The sequence below is a fragment of the Thamnophis elegans genome, chromosome 7 (assembly GCF_009769535.1).
Source record: "Thamnophis elegans isolate rThaEle1 chromosome 7, rThaEle1.pri, whole genome shotgun sequence".
In the NCBI taxonomy this organism is placed as follows: domain Eukaryota; kingdom Metazoa; phylum Chordata; class Lepidosauria; order Squamata; family Colubridae; genus Thamnophis; species Thamnophis elegans.
Window position 1 is genome coordinate 64,310,123 of NC_045547.1, and position 23,721 is coordinate 64,333,843.

The 23,721-nt window shown below is 37.7% G+C and overlaps 1 protein-coding gene across 5 annotated transcripts in view; it reads left to right on the forward strand.

Moving 5' to 3' along the window:
• The window catches only part of PLXNB2 (plexin B2), a 388,095-nt gene extending 365,075 nt beyond the window's left edge, over nt 1-23,020 (forward strand). For all 5 annotated transcript variants that reach the window (XM_032220723.1, XM_032220725.1, XM_032220722.1 and 2 more), the window contains 7 exons: nt 2,982-3,136; nt 9,844-10,004; nt 13,237-13,384; nt 15,294-15,358; nt 17,850-17,925; nt 20,012-20,086; nt 20,666-23,020. In XM_032220723.1, coding sequence (XP_032076614.1) covers nt 2,982-3,136; nt 9,844-10,004; nt 13,237-13,384; nt 15,294-15,358; nt 17,850-17,925; nt 20,012-20,086; nt 20,666-20,770 — 785 coding nt within the window. In that variant the 3' untranslated portion in view covers nt 20,771-23,020. The remainder of the gene's footprint in view (nt 1-2,981; nt 3,137-9,843; nt 10,005-13,236; nt 13,385-15,293; nt 15,359-17,849; nt 17,926-20,011; nt 20,087-20,665) is intronic.
• Nucleotides 23,021-23,721: the final 701 nt, after the last annotated feature.

Sequence of the window (23,721 nt, forward strand, 5' to 3'; positions counted from 1 at the left end):
CATTTCTAAATTAAATGACTGCAGTTGCACAAGTGGGACACTGCATTTGTTTCAGCAGGATTTTAAAAGTAGGAAAATTGGTTTGACTATTCCTTTTTTTGTATCCCTGTTCAGTATTTGATTTTTTTTCTAGTTTCTCACAAATGTTGCATTTATAGAAATCATTATAGTTTTTCTTTGTTCTTCTAATAATAATGAATATTTTAACTCAACTTCTTCCTCTTTATCCCAGGAGGTTTGGTTATCTCTGTATTGCATCTTGGTTATGATGACAATGTTCAATATTATTTTATAGATTTGTAAGTGAGATAAGCAATGAATCAGACACTTTCCAACTTATGGTATTTCTATAATATGGCTTCTCCTATTATATGATTCCAGCAATCATATGTAGCATGCATGCTGAACTCATCTGTTAGTAGCCTGGTTATTAGTAACTATAGAGTTTTCTCCAATTGTAGAATGTTAAAACTGGTGTGAGGAACACAAGTTCTTTGTCTCCTTATAGATAAGTAAAAATGGAAAAAGGTCAGTGTCGTTTTGCAAAGACTGTCCATCCTAGATAGAGATACTAGTCTTTAGCTGCAAAATTCCAAACATTACTACTGACAGCAAAGTTTTCTGTGTCTCTTGACTGTCAACTAGTGGTTGTCATGATCTTTGCAGCTGGTAAACCTTGATTTGTCTTCTGGATTAGCAGCTACCATGATTATGGAAAAATGTTCTCTATGGTATTTTCAGACTTTTTTAAAAAGACTTGAATCATCCAAATACCATCGGTTTATGAAAAGGACTCTGAAAATAATGATAGCATCATCAAAGTGACAGTCCATGTGTTTGTTTTATAGGTTATATACGGGTTCATAGCAATAGGATTTAGACTTACATATTGCCCCAAAGCTCTTTACAGCACTCTCTGAGCAGTTTACAATATAAGGATTAGTTGCTTGGGGTCCTCATTTTATTGAGCTTGGAAGGATGGAGGGCTGAGTTGACCTTTAGCCTCATCAGAATTGAACTCTAGGCTGTGGACAGAGTTTGCCTGCAACCAGGTACTTTGCTTGCAATACTGCACTTTAACCACTGCGCCACCAGGGCTTATGAACTAAAAATGTAGCTTGTAGAAGCAAAAAAAAAAAAATTAAAGCAGGATTTTGGTAGCATTTATAACAAACATTATACTATTATATTGTTTAGCAAAGTTAGACTTTGCATTTCTTTATATTACTGGTTTTTTGAAATCAATAGTTCTGCAAAATGGCAGTTATTCATTACTTTTTGGCCTGGAAATTATCTGTCTTACCCAAAGAAAGAACAATGTACCATAGTGCCCTTTTCTCTGATTGCTAAAAGTCATGATGCTGCTGTAAGCTGAATGAAAAGAATACAATTCAGAATTGTTAAAAATGTCATTGTGTACATATTGTTTATGCTTTGACTTTTCTGACATATATGCATTGTGAGTGTACTATAACTGTAATTAATTGATTGCCAGTATTGTACATTTATTCAGCTTCATAGATCAAAAGTTTTATATTTAATGAGCAGACTTGTAATTGCTTGAACCTTTATATCATTCGCGGTGCCTATTTCGCTGTATATACAGTATAATTAAACAGATGGACTACATTTGTACTCTTCAAGAGATCTGGGGTGGAAAGTAGCTTTGTTTTAAGGTCTCCTGTTCCCACACCATGTAAGAATGCTTTACAATCTTTCTTTAGGAGAAAAAAAATCAAATTGAGATGAACATATAAATAGGTCAGTAAACGGAATTACACACTCTTTCATGGTTTTTAAAATCACAGGGTCCTATCATAAAACTGTGCCTGATTTTTCCTCTACACAGCCTGTTCTCTGATTTAAGAATCTCATTATCAACAAAAGGGGATGTGTTGAAATATATTATTTTGTAAATGAAGAGATTATGGTGTCTTCAGACATGAAGTCTATGCGACATTTCTAAAACATCAAGGAATTTGGGACTGTAGGAAATCAAGCATTTTGTAATGTGGATTTAGCCAGGGATTTTATCACTTCTATAACTGCCTAAGAATGTTCCAAGGCCTAAATATAAACATAGGAAAATAAATAGGAAGTGTATGTTCATCTGGGTATCTGCAGTTAGTCATTGATTTACAACCATTCATTTAGCAACATTGAGGTTACAACCACACTGACAAAAGTAACTTAAAATCAGTACTTATGATCGTTTCAACATTCCCACGGTCATGTTATCAGAATTCAGGCACTTGGCAACTGGCATATATTTACAACAGTTGCAGCATACCAAAAGTTATGTGATCACCGTTTGCAACCTTCCCATTCAGCTTCCAGTTTGGAAAGTCAACATGGAAAGCTGGATAGATTTAACAACAGCATGATTCATTTCACTGTTGTAATTTGCTTATCAACATGGCAAATAAGGTTGTAAAATTGGGCACAACTCAGTTAACAACCACTTTGCTTACCAATGGCAGTCTGCTCCCAATTGTGGTCATAAGTAAGTAGAGGACTAACTAGATAAGACTAAGGTTACTATTAAATTTTGTGAAGATGTGTTAAGCTTTGAATTGTTGGGATCTACTGTATATTTCTTAGGATCTATGAACAACAAACAGGTAAAAAGCAGTCACAAAACAGACATAGCTGGCTTTAACATAAGACTTTAGGAAATACTGGCTTATTTTACTGTTTTTGTGTTTTCCCTCTTCAAACTAATATTATCAACCATGGTCAAAAACAGCTAGAGTTAAAGTTATCTCAACTTTTTCATTTGAAAATCTGAACTTATAAGCAAGAATAATATGAGCTTAGATTTTCCTTTCATTTGTGAAATACAAATAATATTTATTGCAGGCCATTAAGTATGCCATTTAGTTGCAACACAGTGGACATTATTTTATGCATGGCGATCAATTGCTCAATCCCTGGATTTCATTTCATCTGTTGATTGCTTTGAAATGTTATGGTTTATTCAGGACATGCTTTATTGGAAGAAGAAAATAAGATCTGGCATCTAGTTCGAGCAGTAGATGAAGTTGATGAAGGTAAATCAAAAAGAGGGAGTATGAAGGAGAAGGAAAGGACCAAAGCTATCACTGAAATCTACCTGACAAGGCTACTCTCTGTGAAGGTAAAATTGACTGCCAAGTGTCAAGTTTCACTATGTTTAAATAGATAGTGACTTTAGATGTAGATTTTTCCTTTAGAATGAAGATTTAAATTCAAAGGCATCAGCTGAATTCAGTTATAATGATACATAGACTAGCTGCATTGAAATTAATAGATTCAATTAAGCCTCATTAGCGTTAAAGAAACTCAAGGTTTTTTCATCTTTGCTTATGAACGTATTTTTTGAAAATTCCAGTATTAATACACTATATGTCCATTAGATAACAATGAATCCTAAGAGACAACAAACATTCCATATTTTTCATTTTCTTAAAAGAGGATATTATTGACTGGTGCGTATAAGAAGAGTTGAACTAATCTGACCCAATGGAGAACCAATTGATTTATTGTGACCTGCGTTTTATTTCTATTGTGGTTGTTAGTAGTATTTTCATTTAGCAATTTTTAAAAGAGAAAAGAATTATTTAAAAAGATAGATAAAAGAAGTGTAAAAATACAGAAACATTTTTAAAGGTCATGAATAAAGAGAATATTTACAAACATTATAGAATTAGGTTAGAACTTCCAATATTTCATTAACTATTATTAAGTAATTGAATGTATTATTTTAAAAACCACAGATTGTTTTAAAATTAAAGCAAAATATAAATATCAACATGTATCAAGAGCAGTAGTCAGCACTAATAAGCATGGTGTAAATTTTGCAATAAGATTAAAAGTTAAATTCTGTCCAACCTTCTGAAAATCTATTCTGCTTGTGTAGATCCACTAAAAGTAGAATATTAAAACTTTATCTTAATAAAAATCCAAATTTTAGATATGACATAAGCCAATATATACTGACTTTGCAAAGAATGTAGAACTCTTACATTTTCCTTTCCCCTTTTTCCTTTCCTGTTATGACCATGTCTAAACTACAGCTGGGATCTAAAGTCAAGCAGATGAATATCTCAGTGCTTTCTTCTTAAAAACAAACCATACTTAGCCATTACAATATTTTTCCTCTAGTAATTTAAAAGGCTAATGTTATGTAGTTTTGAACCAGGTTTTTCAACATGGCGTTTTGGGATTTGAATGTGCCTGCAGGCATTTCTCCTGTATCTTACCAGATTTCCTACTTCTCCTGACACTGTTCTTTTAAAAGAGGGGGGAACACTGACAAGTGAACACTAATCCTCATTATAATGATTATTTCTATGAATGAACCTTGGCATCAAGTGGGACTCATAACCTTCTTGTTGTTAGTTGCGAAGTCGTGTCTTGACCCATCGCGACCTCATGGACAATGTTCCTCCAGGCCTTCCTATCCTCCACCATCCTCTTTAAACTCACACTGACTGCTTTGGTGACTCCATCCAGCTACCTCATTCTCTGTCGTCCTCTTCTTCTTTTGCCCTCAGCATTTCCCAGCATTAGGCTCTTCTCCAGTGAGTCCTTCCTTCTCATTAGGTAGCCAAAATATTGGAGTTTCATCTTCAGGATCTGACCTTCTAAAGAGCAGTCAGGGTTGCTCTCCTCTAGGACTGACCAGTTTGATCGTCTTGCAGTCCAAGGGACTCGCAGGAGTCTTCTCCAGCACCATAGTTCAAATGCCTCAATTCTTTGGCACTCAGCCTTTTTTATGGTCCAACTTTCACAGCCATACATTGCAATCAGGAAAACCATAGCCTTGACTATGCACACTTTTGTTGACAGAGTGATGTCTAGATGCTGTCTAGATTTGCCATAGTTTTCTTCCCCAGGAGCAAGCATCTTTTAATTTCTTGGCCACAGTCTCCATCTACGGTGATTTTGGAGCCCAGGAAAGTAAAATCTGTCACTACCTCCATTTCCTCCCCATCTATTTGCCAGGAACTGAGAGGGCTGGATACCATGATTTTAGTTTTCTTAATGTTGAGTTTCAAGTCAAATTTTGCACTCTCCTTCTTCACCTGCATCAAGAAGCTCTTTAGATCCTCTTCACTTTCTGCCATTAGAGTGGTATCATCTGCATATCTGAGGTTGTTGATATTTCTCCCAACAATCTTAGTTCCAACTTTTGATTCATCTGGTCCCGTCTTTCTCATAACCTTAACAACTAAAAATTAAATTCTCCCTAGTTAGAACAACTACAGTTTTAAAGAATTCCCATCCCAAAAATGAGAAAAAGGAGAAATTGAAAGGAGGGCAGTAAGATGATGTGGTAACATCCTGATACCAAGTTATTGCCAGCCATTGTTTGGAGTTCTAGTCATTTCCAATAGCTGCCACAGCATCAATTCTGAACATTTACACCAGCCCCAAAAAGGTTCTGAATAGCAATGTAATACTATTGCTTCAGTTCTGAAAACATCTGACTGAAGAAGAGAAATTTATTTATTTGTTTACTAGATGCATATATATTTGTTTACTAGATGCATATATATTCTATAGGAGCCGAGGTGGCGCAGTGGTTAGAGTGCTGTACTGCAGCCACTTCAGCTGACTGTTATCTGCAGTTCGGCTGTTCAAATCCCACTGGCTCAAGGTTGACTCAGCCTTCCATCCTTCCGAGGTGGGTAAAATGAGGACCCAGACTGTGGGGGCAATATGCTGACTCTGTAAACCGCTTAGAGAGGGCTGAAAGCCCTATGAAGCGGTATATAAGTCGAACTGCTATTGCTATTGCTATATGTTGGGGCTCTCCATAATAAAAAATTAAAATACCACAAAAAATGCAGTGTATAGCCATGATTAAACAAGTAGAAGCAACCAGAAACAGAAAACACTAGCTCATTTGTTTCCCCAGCCATTCTCACAATAAGGTTCCATTTTAATCTATTTCTAGAATGCTGTTCCTTATCTATTTCAAAGAAACCAAGCTCAGTTTAAACTTTGATTTTAAAGGGGGCCATAATACTGGAGCTTTTTAAAATTATATAGGTAGACTTATCCTCTCTATGTATTTATTTAGGCTATGTTGATAAATTCTAAATACTTGAGTTATCTATAATTAGGTATTGATAAATTTGGAAAATGGCAGGGTAGAATCCATTCTCCTCGGTGCTAAATACCTTTGCAGGCTCTGCGTGAATAGCACCAATTTCTGCAAAAGACTCTGCATGTACATCATAGGTTTCTACCTCACGTGGTAGTCTAGAGCAGTTCCCCTTGGCGGAGGTTCATGCTGAATAGGCAGAGTACCATCCTAGGGATACATCATATGACTGATCTGTACAAACACCCTGCAGAATTGTTCATATAAATGGAAAGTTTCATGCCTAGATAGGGCTTAAATCAATTTAAAGCCCAAGAACAATTCCTCATGAGGTCCTCTTCTGTAAACATTAATATATCTATAGCAGCTTGGTGTGTAATTTTATTTACACTATATTGAAGTTCATTTGTGAGCTGTTTATTGATATATAAAAACTGCTTAATAGTGTCTGCAAAAAAATGTGACATGCAGAGCAGACAGGACCAGTTCAAATTTAATCAAGCCAAACTGATTTTTCTATGAAAATCTTTGGTTTATTAGCAAGATGTCCAATCAGATTGCAGGTGTTCTTGTTGTGTTTATGCATCCCAATTAAATATGGATTATTTTCCAAAGGTAATCCATCCATCCTTCCTTCCTTCCTTCCTTCCTTCCTTCCTTCCTTCCTTCCTATCAACGTTTATTACGGTCACAGACAAGCATTACAAATAAAAGCATTTAAAATAATAATAATAACAATAAATAAAAATAACAAGCAGACAAAATCATATATTATGATTAGGGATGGATTATCAGTGGGCAGTTAGAGTCAGCCTAATTTTGCATACAATATAACAAAATTTGACTACATTCAAAGAATCTACTGTATTTTTCGGAGTATAAGACGCACCTTTTTTCCTCTAAAAAGAGGCTGAAAATCTGGGTGCGTCTTATACACCGAATACAGCATTTTTTGCCTCCTGAAGCCCCGCCCCTTCACCAAAATGGCCGTGCATAGCCTTATGGAGGCTTTCAGACAGCTCCTGGGGGCTGGGGAGGGCAGAAATGAGCAAAATTTTGGCTGTTCCCCCCCCCCCCAAGCAGCACTCTATAAGGCTATGCATGCCTTTTTTTGACAAAAAAGGCCCATTTTTGCGAAAAACTGGCAGCTTTTTGCTCTTTTTTGCCCCCCCCCCCCATCCCTAGGAGCACTCTGCAAGCCTTCCCCAAGGCTATTCATGCCTTTTATTTGAAAAAAATGGGCCGTTTTGAGGAAGTTTGCAGAGTGCAAAACCTTTTTTTTTCCCTTTCGGAAAGCTGTTTACTTAGAGTGGTTGCTACAGATTGTCAGCAATTTCCTTCTCCAGCACATGGATAAATACATCTGGAAACATCTACCTACCTACCTACCTACCTACTCTCTCTCTCTCTCCCTACCTACCTACTGTATTTATATCTCTCTCTATTTCTCTCTCTTTCTCTCTATCCCTTTATCTACCTACCTAACTACTCTCTCTCTCTACCTACCTACTGTATTTCTCTCTCTCTCCCTCTATCTGCTTATATACCTACCTACTTACTCTCTCTCTCTCCCTACCTATCTACTGTATTTCTCTCTTTATTTTTCTCTCTCTATCCCTCTACCTACCAACCTACCTATTATCTCTCTCTCTCCCTGCCTATCTACTGTATTTCTCTCTCTTTCTCTCCCTCTCTATCCCTCTATCCACCTATCTACTTTTTAAAAACATTTGCTTCTTCAAAATCTGGGTGTATACTCCAGTGCGTCTTATACTCCGAAAAATATGGTAGTTTGTTCCGATCTGATAACAGCAGTTGTACAAAAAAGAGATCAATATTTCCTGGTTATTTTATTAGGTGGGTTGTTATAGATTGAGTCTGTGAGTGCATATAGAACCGTGATGGCAAACCTATGGCATGCCTGCCAGAGGTGGCATGCAGAGCCCTCTCTGTGGGCACGCATGCCATCGCCAGCTGCTCTCCTGGTTTCCAGCATACACGCTGGTCTTTGCAAGCTCTGGAAAATGGCTAGGAAAATGGCCTGAAAAACGGCCCAGAAGACGGCCAAAAATGGTCCAAAAAAACAATTGGAAAATGGCCTTCAAAATGCCCAAAAAACAGGCATGGACGCACCAGCCAGCTGGTCTTCAGGTTTCCTGTGCTCTGATGCGTGCAAAGACCAGCTGGACGGCACACATGCGCTTGCCAGAAATCCAAAGACCAGCTGTGTACACCAGCCAGTTGGTCTTCGGGTTTCTGGTGCTCCAGCATGTACACATGCATACACATGCATGCGCATTCCAGTTTGGGCACTCGGTGCTGAAAAGGTTCACCATCATTGATATAGAACCGGGATGGCGAACCTATGGCATGCGTGCCTTAGTTGGCACATGGAGCCATTTGTCAGGGCACATGAGGCGCTGCCCTGCCAGCTGAGATCACCCTTTTTTAAAGCCATTTTTCGCCCTCCCCAGGCTCCAGACGCTTTATAGGAGCCTGGGGAGGGCGAAAGGAGCCTCCCCCCTCCGGAGGCCCTCCAGAGGCTTCAGGAGCTTTCCTAAAGCCTCTGGAGCACAAAAAAAACGGCCCTATGGGTAAACCGGAAGTTTGGGCCTATGGTGGGGAGGCTTTTTCCCCCTCCCCAGGCTCCTATAAAGCCTCCGGAGCCTGGGGAAGGCGAAAAAAGGATGCAAAAAATGGGGGTTCACGCAGTATGGGTGGGTCATGCCCGCGCACAACCCCCCTGCGCTGCCTCCACTTATGGCACTCGAGCCAAAAAAGGTTAGCCATCGCTGATATAAAAGATTCAGCATAGTAGGAGATGAATTGTAATTTCAATGGCTCCTTATCCGTGGGTAAAGTCTCAGCTCATATGGAGTTTTTTTGTATTGGCCTCCAAACCCGCTGTAAGAAGTGCATTTCAGCACACCAATGTTAATACCCTTCAGATTTTTGGGACAGTTATATGATATAAGTATCTCATTACTTTAAAAGGAGGAGTTTGCTGCTCAAAAAAAATTATTGGGAACAGCAAACCTATTTTAATGGATTTTCAGATCTTTGATGCATTGAGTACACTGTGCACATTAATTTTCTTTCTTTTTATTTCTTCTTTTCTCTTTCTCTCTCTTTCCTTTCTTATTTTCTCTTTTTTCTTTCCTTCTTTCCTCTCTCCCTCCTTCCTTCCTTTCTTTCTTTTTCTCTTTCCTTCCCTCTCTCTCTTCCTTCTATCCCTCGATCCACACACTGTTATAAGAAATGCTGAAGTTTTTAATAATAAAGTTACTACATCATAAAAAAATAAAGTGCCCCCCCTGTAAGCTCAATATTGTTGTTATAATATATCCAAAAAGCTCAGTTGTAAGTGCATTACTCTCCCACCAATTCCTGCCATTGGTTGCCCATTTATTTCAGACCAGAGTCGTCTGTTCTCCCTGAGCCACAATGCTGAAATTGCCACCTCTTTATAAACAGAGGTGAGAATTATTCTTTTTGAAATCCTGGAACATTTGTTACGACTGTTCGTTTTTATGTTCATAAGAGCATTTATAACCCATTTATAGTTGAAAAATGCAGCAGTGGAGGCATTGTGATTCCGTGGCCATTTGAGACAAAGTCTTGTACACTATAAGTCCATTTCGGAAGTGTTCTTATAAATTGAAAGGATCTGCTGGAAAATGTTACACTTAACACCATTACCTGAATAATTTTTTTAAAATGTTTGTACTCTGTGTGTGCTTCCCCCCCTTTAGGGTACACTTCAACAATTTGTAGATAACTTTTTCCATAGTGTACTTGATTCACACCATGTTGTTCCACCAGCTGTGAAATATTTCTTTGACTTCCTTGATGAGCAAGCAGAGAAGCATGACATCAAAGATGAGGACACCATCCACATCTGGAAAACAAACAGGTAGCTGAGGAAGAAAATAGTACATAGTTAACTATCAAGAAGTTTGTTTCTTTGCTTTCTGTTTATTTGTTATTACTATAGGAGTGGGACCGACTGGGGTAGACTGTAGGGGTAGCACTGAAATGTAATTTTATCATATTTTATTTATTGATTGATTTATCCATATATTAAATTATTGTATTTTATTCCAATCTCATTTTAAATTGTACATTTATTCCAATTTCATTTTAATTGCATTTTATTCCGATTCCATTTTAAATTGTTTTTTTTATCGGATTTTAGTAATAATTTGTCTTTGGAACTCTGCACTTTGAGGTGACCCATGAGCTAATCAATCAAATAAACAAACTAACTATAGGTAAAACGGGGATTAAGCAAACTTTTTCTTAAGCTTCCAGGTTCAACAGTTTTTCAGATATGCATTTTTTTATTCAATTTGTAAAACTGTCCAGTTCAGAATGACTCTGAAACATAGAGTGTTGAAAGCAGATAAAAATGATTGCTTTTTTTTTTACTTTTAAAAATGTAAATGATTGTAATTTCATGGGATCTTACTCGAGAGACTTTTTTCTTTTCCTCTCTAACTGTGAACTAGCGAGCCTTTTCGCTGAGAAAGGAAAGCCTTGCTCCTGCCCTTTTACACAACTGCTTTATAAATCACTGGAAGCTTTCAAGAAGAGACTGGGCTGCCATCTGATGTAGGGTCTGCTTGGGTTGTAGATGACCTACAACAGGGATATCAAACTTAAGGCCCATGGTCCGAAACCGCTCCACAGGATGCTTAGATCTGGCCCACAGGACCAGTAAAGGACCAGCCCATAGTAATGTGGCCAGCGAAAACAGACCTAGGGACGTAGCCTCCCAGATTGTTTTCAGCTGGAATGGTCTCCTGCAGCCCTCTGCCAGTGAAAACGGAGCTGGGGGGACAGCCCCCTGAGCTTCATTTTTGCTGGCAGAGGGCTGCAGGAGGCCATCCCAGCTGAAAATGGGGACACACCATCTGCCAGGCCATACCCACTCCAGCCACACCCACCCGGCATCCCGAGGTCAAGCACAACGCTGATGCGGCCTTCAATGAAATCAAGTTTGACATCTCTGACCTACAAGGTCCCTTTGAACTCTGTTAATCTGTATCTTTATCAGTTTAGGAATCAACTATTGCATGATCCCTTTCTAAGGTTGGGGAAATTGCTTTATACTTAATAATAAAAATACATGCATGTACATATGGTCATGGTTTGTTTCAAACATAATACATTTTACTTGCTATTTATTAAATTTGTATCCCACATTTCTATATTCAAGATAGGAAATAGAGGGTTCTTCCTTACTTTTATCCCCAAAGCAGCAGGTCTTGAGTTAGGTTGGGTTCTTAAAGTACAATTTCAGAGCCCAATCTATTCTAGGAGTGTAATTCAGTAATTGTCCTGGGATGAAGATGGTTTGATTCTAAGACTTTCCAAACTAGTTCAGTGTTTTAACCACTACATCACACTGGCTGTTCTGGATACTCATATTGTTCAACCACAAACCTTAAAAATTCAGGCCAAGAACCTCAAAATCTAATGTAATTTAATTTATTAAATTCGTAAAGCTGCCCAGTTCACAATGACTCTGGGTGGCATAGAGTATTGAAAGCAGATTTTAAAAAATTACTAAAAAATGAAGTGATACAAAGATTTGGCAAACGAAGGAGAAATCAATAGGAATGTGTTTAGCAAACTATTAAAGGAGAATGGTGGAAACATTAAACCGGGGATTGGAGATTTCTCTAATTTAAGTAGCCTTTTGTTACAAAGAAATATACCAATGATGGTGAAACTTTTCGGCACCCAAGTGCCAAAAAGATCACATGGAAATGTCACACGTGCATAGGCACGTTCATCGGGATTGCACTCCAGAAAAGCCAAACTTCTGGGTTCTCATGCACATGCGCACCCGATGATCAGCTGGCCTGTATGTGCAGGCAGGTTTTCAGCATTGCCGCACACGTTTTTGGGATTGCCGCACACGTGAAGGAATTGCACTCTGGAAAAGCCAAAAAGCCAAACTTCTGGGTTCTGGCACACATGCACACCCGACAATCAGCTGGCCAGCATGTATGCGCACACCAGTTTTTAGCACTGCCATGCATGCAAAGGACAGCTGATCATCATGTGGGCATGGGCACTAAAAACCCGGAAGACAAACAGGCAAGGCCACACGTGCTGGGTGACGTGGCTTCGCATGCCACTTTAGCCATGTGTACCATAGGTTCGCCATCATGGGAGTATATGGAGAACAGTCCCTCCTTCCTGTGATATCTGTAAAATACGAGGTGATGGGCTGCACAGTAAGCCCCAACACTGCAATGGGATCATAGCAAAGGATTTGTCTATAGAGTTGTCCAACTTTTCACTGAATTCACTAGGACAATTTTACAGAAGAGAAGGGCTACTCACTTCTGTTGCTATTGCTTGTTAGACCTGAAAAGTCTAGACGTGGCACAGAATATGTGGCAGCCCACATTTCTTTCTTGTTTCACTTTTGACTACCAAACGTTGAGCTCAATTTGAAAAACTTTATCTTAATACTTTGTGCAGCTGGACTTTCCTTTGGAATAATACATATCTGCAACATGAGCACTAAGCTTCTGCATTTTGACTGAGTCAAAAGATCCTTACAACTGCATACAAATCTTTATTACGGAGCAATAGAGCTTTTGCTAATAAGCCAGCATTTCTTTGGATCAGGGAGTGTTGGAGATAGATTATTTAAATTCTTTTTAGTATAAAAGCACATTGTGGAAGCTTGTTAACCCATCTTCTGGGTTACTTAGAATAAGTAAGCTTTTTGGTGCACTCTGCTTTATTTCTTAACTGGTGCTCCTTCTTAAATAAATCAAGAAAACTCTATCAGAGACCGACTTAGCATTCGATGAAACCACACTCCGCTTTGTTGCTCTCCAAAAAACCCAAATCAGCATCAAGAAGCCCATAAATATAAAGTTGAGTATAACAGCAAGCCAGTCAACTTGTGATTATTTAATTATTTGTGTTGCCGAGAGGCACAAAGCAGGAATAATAATGTATTGACATCCTATTCATCCAAATGTCAGGAATTCCTGTTTATGATGATATGCAAAGAAACTTACTTTGTACCTACCTACTAATAATAACACTTTTTGCTTGTTAGCATTACCTTTTCATTCACTCCTGAATACCGTTTCAGTTATTTCTTGTTTTCTTTCCAGCTTGCCCCTTAGGTTCTGGGTGAACATATTGAAAAATCCCCATTTCATTTTTGACGTTCACGTTCATGAAGTCGTAGATGCTTCCTTATCAGTCATCGCACAAACTTTCATGGATGCTTGCACAAGAACAGAGCACAAACTAAGCAGGGTAAGGCTTCATCTCAGTTCAGTTCAGTTCACTTTATTTGTATGCCGCCCTTTTCCCTGGGGGGACTCAGGGCGGCTCACAGTTCAAAAGGGGTGGGGGAAGGGCAAACAATTGACAACATAAAAGCATTACATCATTTAAGAACTCAACAGTCATACAATTCGAGTAGGGGTTAGAATCTTTAACCCCAGGCCAGCCGGGATAGCCAGATTTTAAGTGCGGCGCGGAAGGTCTGGAGGGTGGTGAGGGTCCGGATCTCCATGGGGAGTTCGTTCCAGAGGGTCGGAGCAGCCACCGAGAAGGCTCTCCTCCGAGTAGTTGCCAGTCTACACTGGCTGGCTGATGGAATTTGGAGGAGGCCTAATCTATGCGATCTTATCGGTCTAGTGGAGGTGATTGGCAGTAGGCGGTCTCTCAAGTACCTTCAGTTCTATGTCTCTGCAATCTGCAACTACTTCCCTCAACCCTATAAAATCCAACTATACTAAAGGAGTTAAAACTGAATACATCTAGAAGACACCAGGTCCACCAGACACCAATTTATTAAAGGCTTGGTCTTATTTATTTTTCCATCCCCTGTCAGGGATATTTATGCTGCTTCACAGAGTCAGGGATATTTGTTTCCTGCAGTTTCTGTAATGCATCTAATAATAGAATATTTTTAGTTACTTAAAAATTCCTGAGTGGGCAATTCCTTGCCCCTTCTGCTACAAAAACTGCCAGAGGTCTCTCTCTACCTGTTTCTCTGGCATCTGGGCTTTTAGTAAATCCACCCAAAATGGATGGCTTTACTAAATTTTTCTCTACGTGGTTTCTTTCTGGTATTCCTGATATCATGGGGAAACAATGCTGAGGCTAGTCAAAACTTCTTTAACCCAGGGTTGAAGAAGTCTGGTTGATGTTGTGAGAGAGGTTACCTAGAGGTGGTAGAAGAAAAGGTAGAGGGCAGAGAAAGAACCACAAGTTGCTGTTACATTTGAATAAACACATGAGCAGCAGGTAGCAATAAAGAAAATGTATTCTGAGGCTTCAGAATACTGATGCTCAAGGAGTGTTAATCTGCTCTTCAGAAATTGGATTCTCTATAGATGGTTTCATGGGCTGCTAACTTCGCCGGCTGAAGAAGAATTGCTTTCCCAACAGCAGCAACGGATTTTGGGGAGGGAGGGGGATCTCCCTCTCTCTTTCATGCTTGTTTTGAAAGATAAATAACTTTTAAACGCCATGAGTTTTCTTCTTGCTGTTGATATAACCTATCAATATTCTGCTTTCCAAATGGTGTGCAGCAGCATCCGTAAAGGAAGGAGAAAGTGCAAGATGATGGCCTCAGCATCAGAGTCAACAAGGGGGGGTAGAGCTTCAGTCATGAGCCTATATTTGTCACCGAGCAGATTTTGACATACACACTTACACTTATATACTGCTTCACAGTGCTTTTACAGCCCTCTCTAAGGTTTACACAGTCAGCATATTTCCCCCAACAATCTGGGTCCTCATTTTACCCACCTTGGAAGGATGGAAGACTGAGTCAACCTTGAGCCTGGTGCAGTGGTGGGTTTCAAAAATTTTTGGAACCTCTTCTGTAGGTGTGGCCTGCTTTCCGGGTCCACTAGTGGAACCTCTTCTAACCGGTTCGGTAGATTTGACGAACCGGTTCTACCGAACTGGTGCAAACTGGTAGGAACCCACCTCTGGCCTGGTGAGATTTGAACTGCTGAACTGCAGCTAGCAGTCAGCTGAAGTAGCCTGCAGTACTGCACTCTAGCCACTGCACCACCTCAGATCATGATGCTGTGGTGCACACCTTATTGAAGGCAATGGATTTTTCTACCTCAAATTTCTGCAATGCTAGGGAAAAACAAATATACGAGTTTCAAAAAATCAGTTTTCACTGCTTTCTGTTTTTCAGGATTCTCCAAGTAACAAGTTACTCTATGCAAAAGAGATCTCTACATATAAGAAAATGGTGGAAGAGTAAGTAGTGAGAACTACAGATTATTATTTTATATTCTCAGGGACAAAATGTTTGTTTCTCGCACCATATACTGCTTGGGGGCAAGTTGATTCTAAATATATCCTGAATAAAAATTATCAAGATAAAAATAAAAATTTACTAGAATATTTATTGTACTAAAAATGACCTGGAAATTAGGCAAAAGAATGATAAACTCAAATAATATAGCAGTAATATATTCATTTTCAAAATAGATGGCAATTTAGCAATGCCAAATGAAACTGAATGATTTTTCAACATTTGAATATATTCATGGCTTTTAAAAATATCATGATTTTTGCCTTTTTTATTTTATTCTAGTATTTCACTGTGATGGTTTTTCCTTTTTGATTCAGGCATGTATGTATGTTTGTGCATAGTATGGATTTAGGAAATAAGAAACTTACTTTAATTCCCCATCCAAGAAACACTTTCAAAAGTGAAAAAAGTATGACAGCATATCTGTCAGGAAGCAAAACTTCCTGTGCCATGGATTTTTATAAGGTATCATCTACTCTGAGATAAAGTTTTTCTAGGTAGGCTAGAAAAGATTGTTTTCCTTTGCTCTAAAGAAATCACTGAGTGTGAGATCAACAAAAGCAACAGAAAACATTTGGGGCTGAATCAGAATGAGAAATGTGGGCTTGTGGGTACTTTAAATAGCTACACAGATTGTTCTACTGTACCTTTTGGTTTCTTACCCCTTGAAATGTGCTATGGGTATAGCAGATGCTCAGGTGAGCCTCATCCTTATTACAGTATCTCCACTAATGAATCCATTTGGGAACCGTGATAAAGCATCATGCTAAACAGCTGATTAGGAAAGTCATGTTGGATCCTACTGGTAGTCTCCCTGTTATGACCATTTTTCCAGTGACCATTCACAATTATGACAGCGCTCATGCAGCCAAATGCTGCCTTAACAAATGCAAGGCAACATTTGGCTGCCCCAGGCCTTCTTCCTGAGGCCATATACACTGTCCTCCAAATCATGTGCTCCATTCCTTCACCAAATCATGTGCCTCATTCTCATGCTCTAGAAACTTTCGGGTCATCTTCTGCAGGACTCACAAGAACAGGAACACTATTTGGAAATCATCAGGGACCCCATCGTCGTGGTGCTTTGTTAGACTTTATTCTCCAAATTGCATGAACCATTTATTCTCAAATTATGCATCTTGTTCTTATGATTCTTCAAAAACAACCTGGTCTTCTCCAGTTTTCACAAGAACAGGTGTTCAATTTGGAGAATGAGGAATTCCAAAGCACTGTAAGAACAGGATTCCTGCCGTTCTCCAAACAGCACATCTGGTCTTGTGAGGCCTGGGGAAGACTATAAGGTTTCTAAAAGATCACAAGAATGGGACATGCGATTTGGAGAAGAAATGGCACAAGTGATTTGGAGAATGCCATAAAAGCTTCAGGAAGAAGACTTGGCAGGGCGAGAAGCTTGGATACAGTAGGGTCAAGCTGAGTGCACCTTAGCAGCAGTAGGAAAAGAGTGAAGGGCATCTGGGCACAGTAAAACCTATGAAACCTAGGATGATGGGGCAGCTGGGGCTATGCAACACCCACCATGCATGATCATATCCCGCGCCAGACTTCCCAGGGCTTTCCCCGATCCACCCATGGCACCCCCACACTTTTTACCCGGGACTCACTCTGCTTAACAATCTGTGATTTTAGATTAATGATAGCAACCAGCAGTGCCAGAATTGTGGTTGCTAAGTAATATGGTCACGTGACATCTCGCTTTATAACCACATCAGCTTAGTGATGGAAATTTTGGTCCAAATTGTGGTATAAGTCATAAACCTTTAATGGATTTAAGAGCAGTCATCCACTGAAATGCTTAAACCAAGGCGTAAGGAAGAATGATGTAATAGAAGCTCTAATGACTTAAAAGCTCTATAGAACATCACCTACCTCTATGTCTTATCAAGCACCCTATTGGGTTAGCCCTGGTTTAAGTTAAAAATGGTGCTAAAAATGGATCTCTCATACTTAAATTCCCAACCAAAAATGTCCCAAATGTGATTTTCTAGAGTTTAGACAGTTAAGAATAAGCATAGAGACATTATTCCCTTAAAATAGACCAAAAGTTGGTTCTATTTTTTCTCATGACAATAGCGAATAGTTTCTTGTAGACTGCCCCTATAATATTGCTGGCCTACGGTAATATTTTTATTCTGCATCATAAGCAACTATTGCTATTTTTATTCATTTCAGCTGTCAATAATTGTTCTGAAAACCTACAAAATCCAGCATGGAGAAAACTTCAGGCCCTGACATTAATCTATAAGGAGGATATCAGACCTTTTTTAATAACTACATCTAAGATAAAAATCAGCAACCATCTTTTAAAAATTCTAGTTCAACATAGCAATGTGTATTAAGAAAATGTCATAAATTCAGTATAAAATGTTAAAGTATTTTTAAAGGTTGTTATTTCAACGAAAACATTTTTTCTAGTTATTATAGAGGTATTCGCCAGATGGTACAAGTGAGTGATCAAGATATGAATACACATTTAGCAGAGATTTCTCGAGTAAGTACAAAATTGGAAACAACCCCTCTTAACTGTACCTGATAAAAGTAGTGTTGCTGGGTTATTTCTCTTGTCTTGAATTATTTGTACCATATCTTCTATTTTATATCAGTCCTCTGGAGTTTTTCCCACTTTCCCCCCCACCAAGGTTTTTGCATTCCTAATAGTTAAGTTCAGTGGTTGACCACACTTGTGTTCAATGGGGTGGGGGGAATCTTCAGTAGTTTCAAATCAGTTTTATTTTCATAGTTCCCTAAATCAGGTTAATCAGATCAGACTGACTGACTGACTGACTGACTGACTGACTGACTGATTGATTGATTGATATATCTATCTCTATTTTATATGCCATTCAATCCAGTGAGCTCAAAGAAGCTTTAAATAAGACATAAACAATAGGGAGTGGAAATCAGCAGTATCTGACCAACAACCACCACATTCAATTTATAACAACTGGTTTATCAACTGTGATCTCAAGGACCCAACCAGAACTTTTTTGCAGCATCTTTTGACTGATCTGGCTATCCCAAAGCATCTTAAATTGCCCCCAGAATCAAACTTATCACTAGAAATCTCTTTCTGATAAGATGGTATCTGGGAAAAATCTTATCAGTTCCCATCATTATGTAAGCCATTGCATTCTGAACCAGATGAAACTTCTGAGTGGCCTTCAAGGGTAGCCCTTGTATAGTGCATTAAATTAGTCAGCATGCATCACTGTGGGTGGGGCATCCTTAAAAAGGCTATAACTGGTTTGACCAGATGAAATTGGCCAATGCTTTTCCTAGCTATCTTTTCTTCAAGTAGCATCTATGCATCTAAAATGGTCCTAAGTTACAAATTACTTCTATACAGGACAGAACCAGAAAGATCCAAAATTGGGCTATCTCTGGTACCAGAAGGTTTCTGAATTCATAACTAGTCTGTTGTGCTGAAATTAAGCCTCAATCTATTCATCCTTACCCTACCTTACCCAGTAGCTTCATATGGATGTTAAATACAAGAGTATTGGCTCCCTTCCCACAGGAAATAGTACCTCAAGGTCATCTTGTCTGATGCTATCAAAGGCCCCTAAAATGTCTAGTAAGACTAGGGGAGGTACATCTGTTTGTTTGTTTATATCCATCCATCCATCCATCCATCTATCTATCTATATCTATCTATCTAAGAGCATTCGATGTAATGTTAATACCAGCCACAGACTTGAAACCTGCTGTAAGGGATCCAAACAATACATTTCCTCATAGGGTCTTTGCAATTATAGATCTATTATCTTCTCCACAGCATTCCTTAAAATGAGGAGACTGGAGTTAGAACGCTAATTATCCAACATCCAAAATGGATGTAATTTTTACTGCTTGCTTCCTTCTGAGAGAGAGAGAGAGAGAGAGAGAGAGAGAGAGAGAGAGAAATGGAAAGATTAGATAGGTAGTTGGGTGGATAGGTAGATAAATGATGGATGGATGGATGGATAGATGATAGATAGATAGATGATAGATAGATAGATAGATAGATAGATAGATAGATAGATAGATAGATAGATAGATAGATAGATAGATAGATAGATAGATAGATGACAGATAGATAGATGTGTGTGTGTAACAAATGGAAAGATTAGACAGATGATAGATAGATAGATAGATAGATAGATAGATAGATAGATGATAGATAGATAGATAGATAGATAGATAGATAGATAGATAGATAGATAGATAGATAGATAGATAGATAGATGTGTGTGTGTGTGTGTGTGTGTGTGTGTGCAACAAATGGAAAGATTAGAGGTGAAGCAGCTGGGAAATACATCTGAAGTGTTGGTTTCTGCTTAAGGTATTATAATTTCTACAGTAATTCCTAAGGTAGGGACAACAGTGTAGTGGCTGTAACAAATCAGCAAACAAGCTTGATGTGATATTTCTGATTTAAAAAAATAATCTTCACTTCCTTATCAACCTGGACACCTATTAAAATTGTGGATAGGAAGAGGAACAATATTACATCTGGTGCATCTATATAGGTTTCATTAAAGTTCTTGTGTAGCCAGCTCTTATGTTTGACACAGTGTTTTTCTTGTTTAATTTAATAGGCCCACACAGACTCATTAAACACCCTTGTGGCTTTACACCAGCTCTACCAATATACTAACAAGTACTATGATGAGGTAAGCTTCCACCACTGAGTTTGTTTTATTATTATTCTGTAGAAAGTCATGAGATGGGTAAGATCTCAACAAGCTGGCCTGCCTCCAGGCTGATAATTTCCTGGATTACTGGATGCTTGACTTTGACCAAGAGATTGTAATTCATATATGAGGAAAAATATACACCTTTAAAGCATGTTCAGAAGAATTCCATCTCTAAATATAGGTGTGTTTCATATGGGATTTTATATCCAAATATAACAGATTTCTTGGCTACCTTAAATAAGAACAGTGAAGGGTTGCTTATTAACAAAATGTCCAGGAGGCATCAAATGTCACAAACCTGGCTTACCACCCTTGAAATAGATAGAGAATACATTTTGCCATCCATTTGATAGTAGTTTCTTACATTTTGAAAATTCAATCCCACTGCTCACAATGAGGAAAATGGCTCTACAGATTCCTATTAGCAGGGAAGGTTCTTTATGATTAATAGATAGCACTCTTTTAAAACCCCTGGAGTATATTTCTCAAGAAATGCTTACAGGATCATATTGTAATATCTCGACTTGAATGTTCTCCTTTTTATTTTTATTTTAGATTATAAATGCACTAGAAGAAGACCCAGCTGCACAAAAAATGCAGCTTGCTATTCGATTACAACAAATAGCAGCTGCTTTAGAGCATAAAGTGACTGACCTTTGATTTGAAAGCTGCAATAAAAAAAGTCTGATCTGAAGATGTGTAAATTCATTCTCCCTAATAAGAAAATAGTGTTCTATTTTTTAATGTGTAATTACAATTTTAAATGAAAAAACAAAAGGCTCCTTTTTTATATAGAACCACTGTAATGTAAAGAGTTTTTACTGTAAATTATGCTTCTAATTAAAATCTTGTGTGGTGTATAAATGAATTTCCAGAGGGACATGTGGGAGGTCCATAAGGGGAAGGGAGGGTGGGGGGGCAGTTATACTCATTTAATCAAATAGTACAATTTTTGAAACATCGGCGTTTTTTAGAAATCATTATGCTAGTAAAATCATTACCTATAATTTCTTTATATTTTAAGCAATATTTGTACTAGAAAAAACAATAGCATATTGGAAAGATAAATGCAATATCCCCTTTTAATTTCAATAACTGGAAATAGCTTTTCCCCCTCTTTTTTTTTTAAAAAAAAACCATTCATCAATCTTCTGCTTCTGAGGAGGATATAAACAATTTATTTGCGATGACTTTCCTTTTAGGAGATTGCGGTGGATTGGGGTTCCATATTTCTTTTACATTCATGTGAATGTCAAATGCTAAAACACGTGGTTGTAACTACTCTCCCCAAGCTCCCTTTTTCACAATCTAAGGAGATGATGCTGTAGATCTATTGTGATGGTTTGGTTTTTGTTTTGTTTTTTAATCTTGGAAGGAGTCTACAAGTCTCTAAGAACATAAGTTTCAATCTTGAATGCCAGAAAATACTCAAGACTTTGGAAGATGTTTATATTGCTCAGTAGGAAATGGGATAAAGTCCCAAGGTACTTCTAAAGAGCCAAAGTTGATCCAATGTACCATTGGCACAAAGGGGAACCAGAAAGATAGAAAACCTTTTTCTCTGACTTTGAGTAAAGTGATTGTTACGCATGTCAACCTACTGTTACATTTGGAATTGCAATACACACCATGGGCAAGTTACCCTTGAGGCATAGTTTTAGTTGTGTCAAAGATAATGCAACATTCAAGGCTGCTTTTCTGAGTTAGCAAGTATCCAAGATTCAGAAATACTTGGATCTAGATCTGGATTAGGGTCTTCTTATTCTCAGACCATTTCTTAAAATCTCTGATGAAAACAGTACAGACCACAAATTCTATTCATTCAAAAGTTTGTCAAAACAAACTGGCTTTTCCTTTTGTTCTTTTTTTAATTGTTAATTATTATATATATATGCTAATGTGCCTTACTTGTACTAATTATGTTGATCTGAATGGTTTTGTAAAGAGAATCATATCAAAAATATTTATGTGTGGTTTGATGACTTTTGTGAGAAAATTTGACCAGCAGAATGCCTGTAGTTAGCTTTTTGCCAATAATGTACAGTTTGACCTGATTCAAATATGTGTATCTTTTGTTGAAATGGTTCATAGGATTTTTAAAATGAATTTTCACATTATCCTGGGATTGCTATTAGATTGTTTTAAAACACAAGTAGAAACAAAGAATACCCTGTGTCTGAAATATAAAATACTAATTGTAAAAGAAATTCCATGCCTTGTCAAGGATAAACACTATCTGAGCCTTGGAAAACTACAGTGAATAGAATTATTACCTTTGCAGTGGAAATTAAAGTACCTTATTGAATATGTAATGTGTGTGGACAGTATTAGCTTATAGGCAAGTTTATAAAATTTGATATGTAATCTTAAAATGTTGTTACACATGTATACACACATAAGAAATCTCGGTTACATTTATTTTTCACAATAAGATGGATTATTTTGGTCAATTCAATAGCATTTTCCAAGTAGCACTGTTCTTTGGTATCTTAAACTTGCTTTGCTCTTAACAATTTTATTTGCTACCTCTCTCTGTATTGAAGTTGATCTCGACTTTTGTCCTGATGTCAGTTTTAAAATGTATTTTATTAATCTTTTGATTTCTGTAGAGTGAATTACAGACCGTATTGGCTGGTGACAGTTCATTGCCTACTGTAGGGGAATTGCAGAAGCAAAAGAGTGAAACAGCAAACTGCTTTTCTTGTTTTTCCTTTGTTTTCTTATTGTATGCACACCTTAGCATATGGAACTATGAATTGTTTGTATGAGATTACCTACGAATTCTGGGTCAAACTAAGCTTCTTTTACTCGCTTTCTGACTGATCAACAAACATGCTTACCTGCTTTGTTTTGTCATTGTTTGTAAATCCTGTTAATTGTAAATCAAATACAAGGGGTTTTTGTTTTCCACAAAGTGTTTTCCTTGAATTTTTAAAGTTTCTTTTTAATTCTTTTTTTTAAAAATAGATCTTGGCTTTTTATTAATATTCCTCTGTAATGGTGGTTGTGTATTAGGTCACAAATTAATGCCTCAGAAAAAAAATACCTCTAGTTATTAAGTTGTGGAAGAGCTATATAATAGCAGCAAGTGTCTTCAAAAAGACTGGCCCTCAGATCCTTGAATATTTGGTTTAAGCAAAAGCTGGGCTGCCTCCATAACTACTACTTCAAATGTTGGTGAGAACAGTGATATTCAATATGCTGACTCATTTAAGGTTTATTCTCTCTAAATCAGCACCCATAGGCTTTTTCAGATAAATTCCAGATAAAGATTTGTGTTAGATTTTGACTCAATATTTTCTGTTTATGTCTTACAACATTTAATGCTGTTACTAAAACAAAATTCTGTACATTCCCAAAAATTTCTCCAGATTTCAGTGGGATCAAATAATAACTCTTTATGTTTGGCCAAAAGAAGAGCTAATTCTGAAATCGTGTATTCCAGCCAGTGACTGAAAGGAGGTTACATGCCCAATGAACATTTTGAAAATTAAATCCATCTTTCTCATCTGGCAATTGTAATTTATGCAAGGAAAATCTCACAGGAAGTTGGTGCTGATAGCAAGTACTCTTATTAAAAAAATGTATTTCACATCTTTGAATAATTGAAA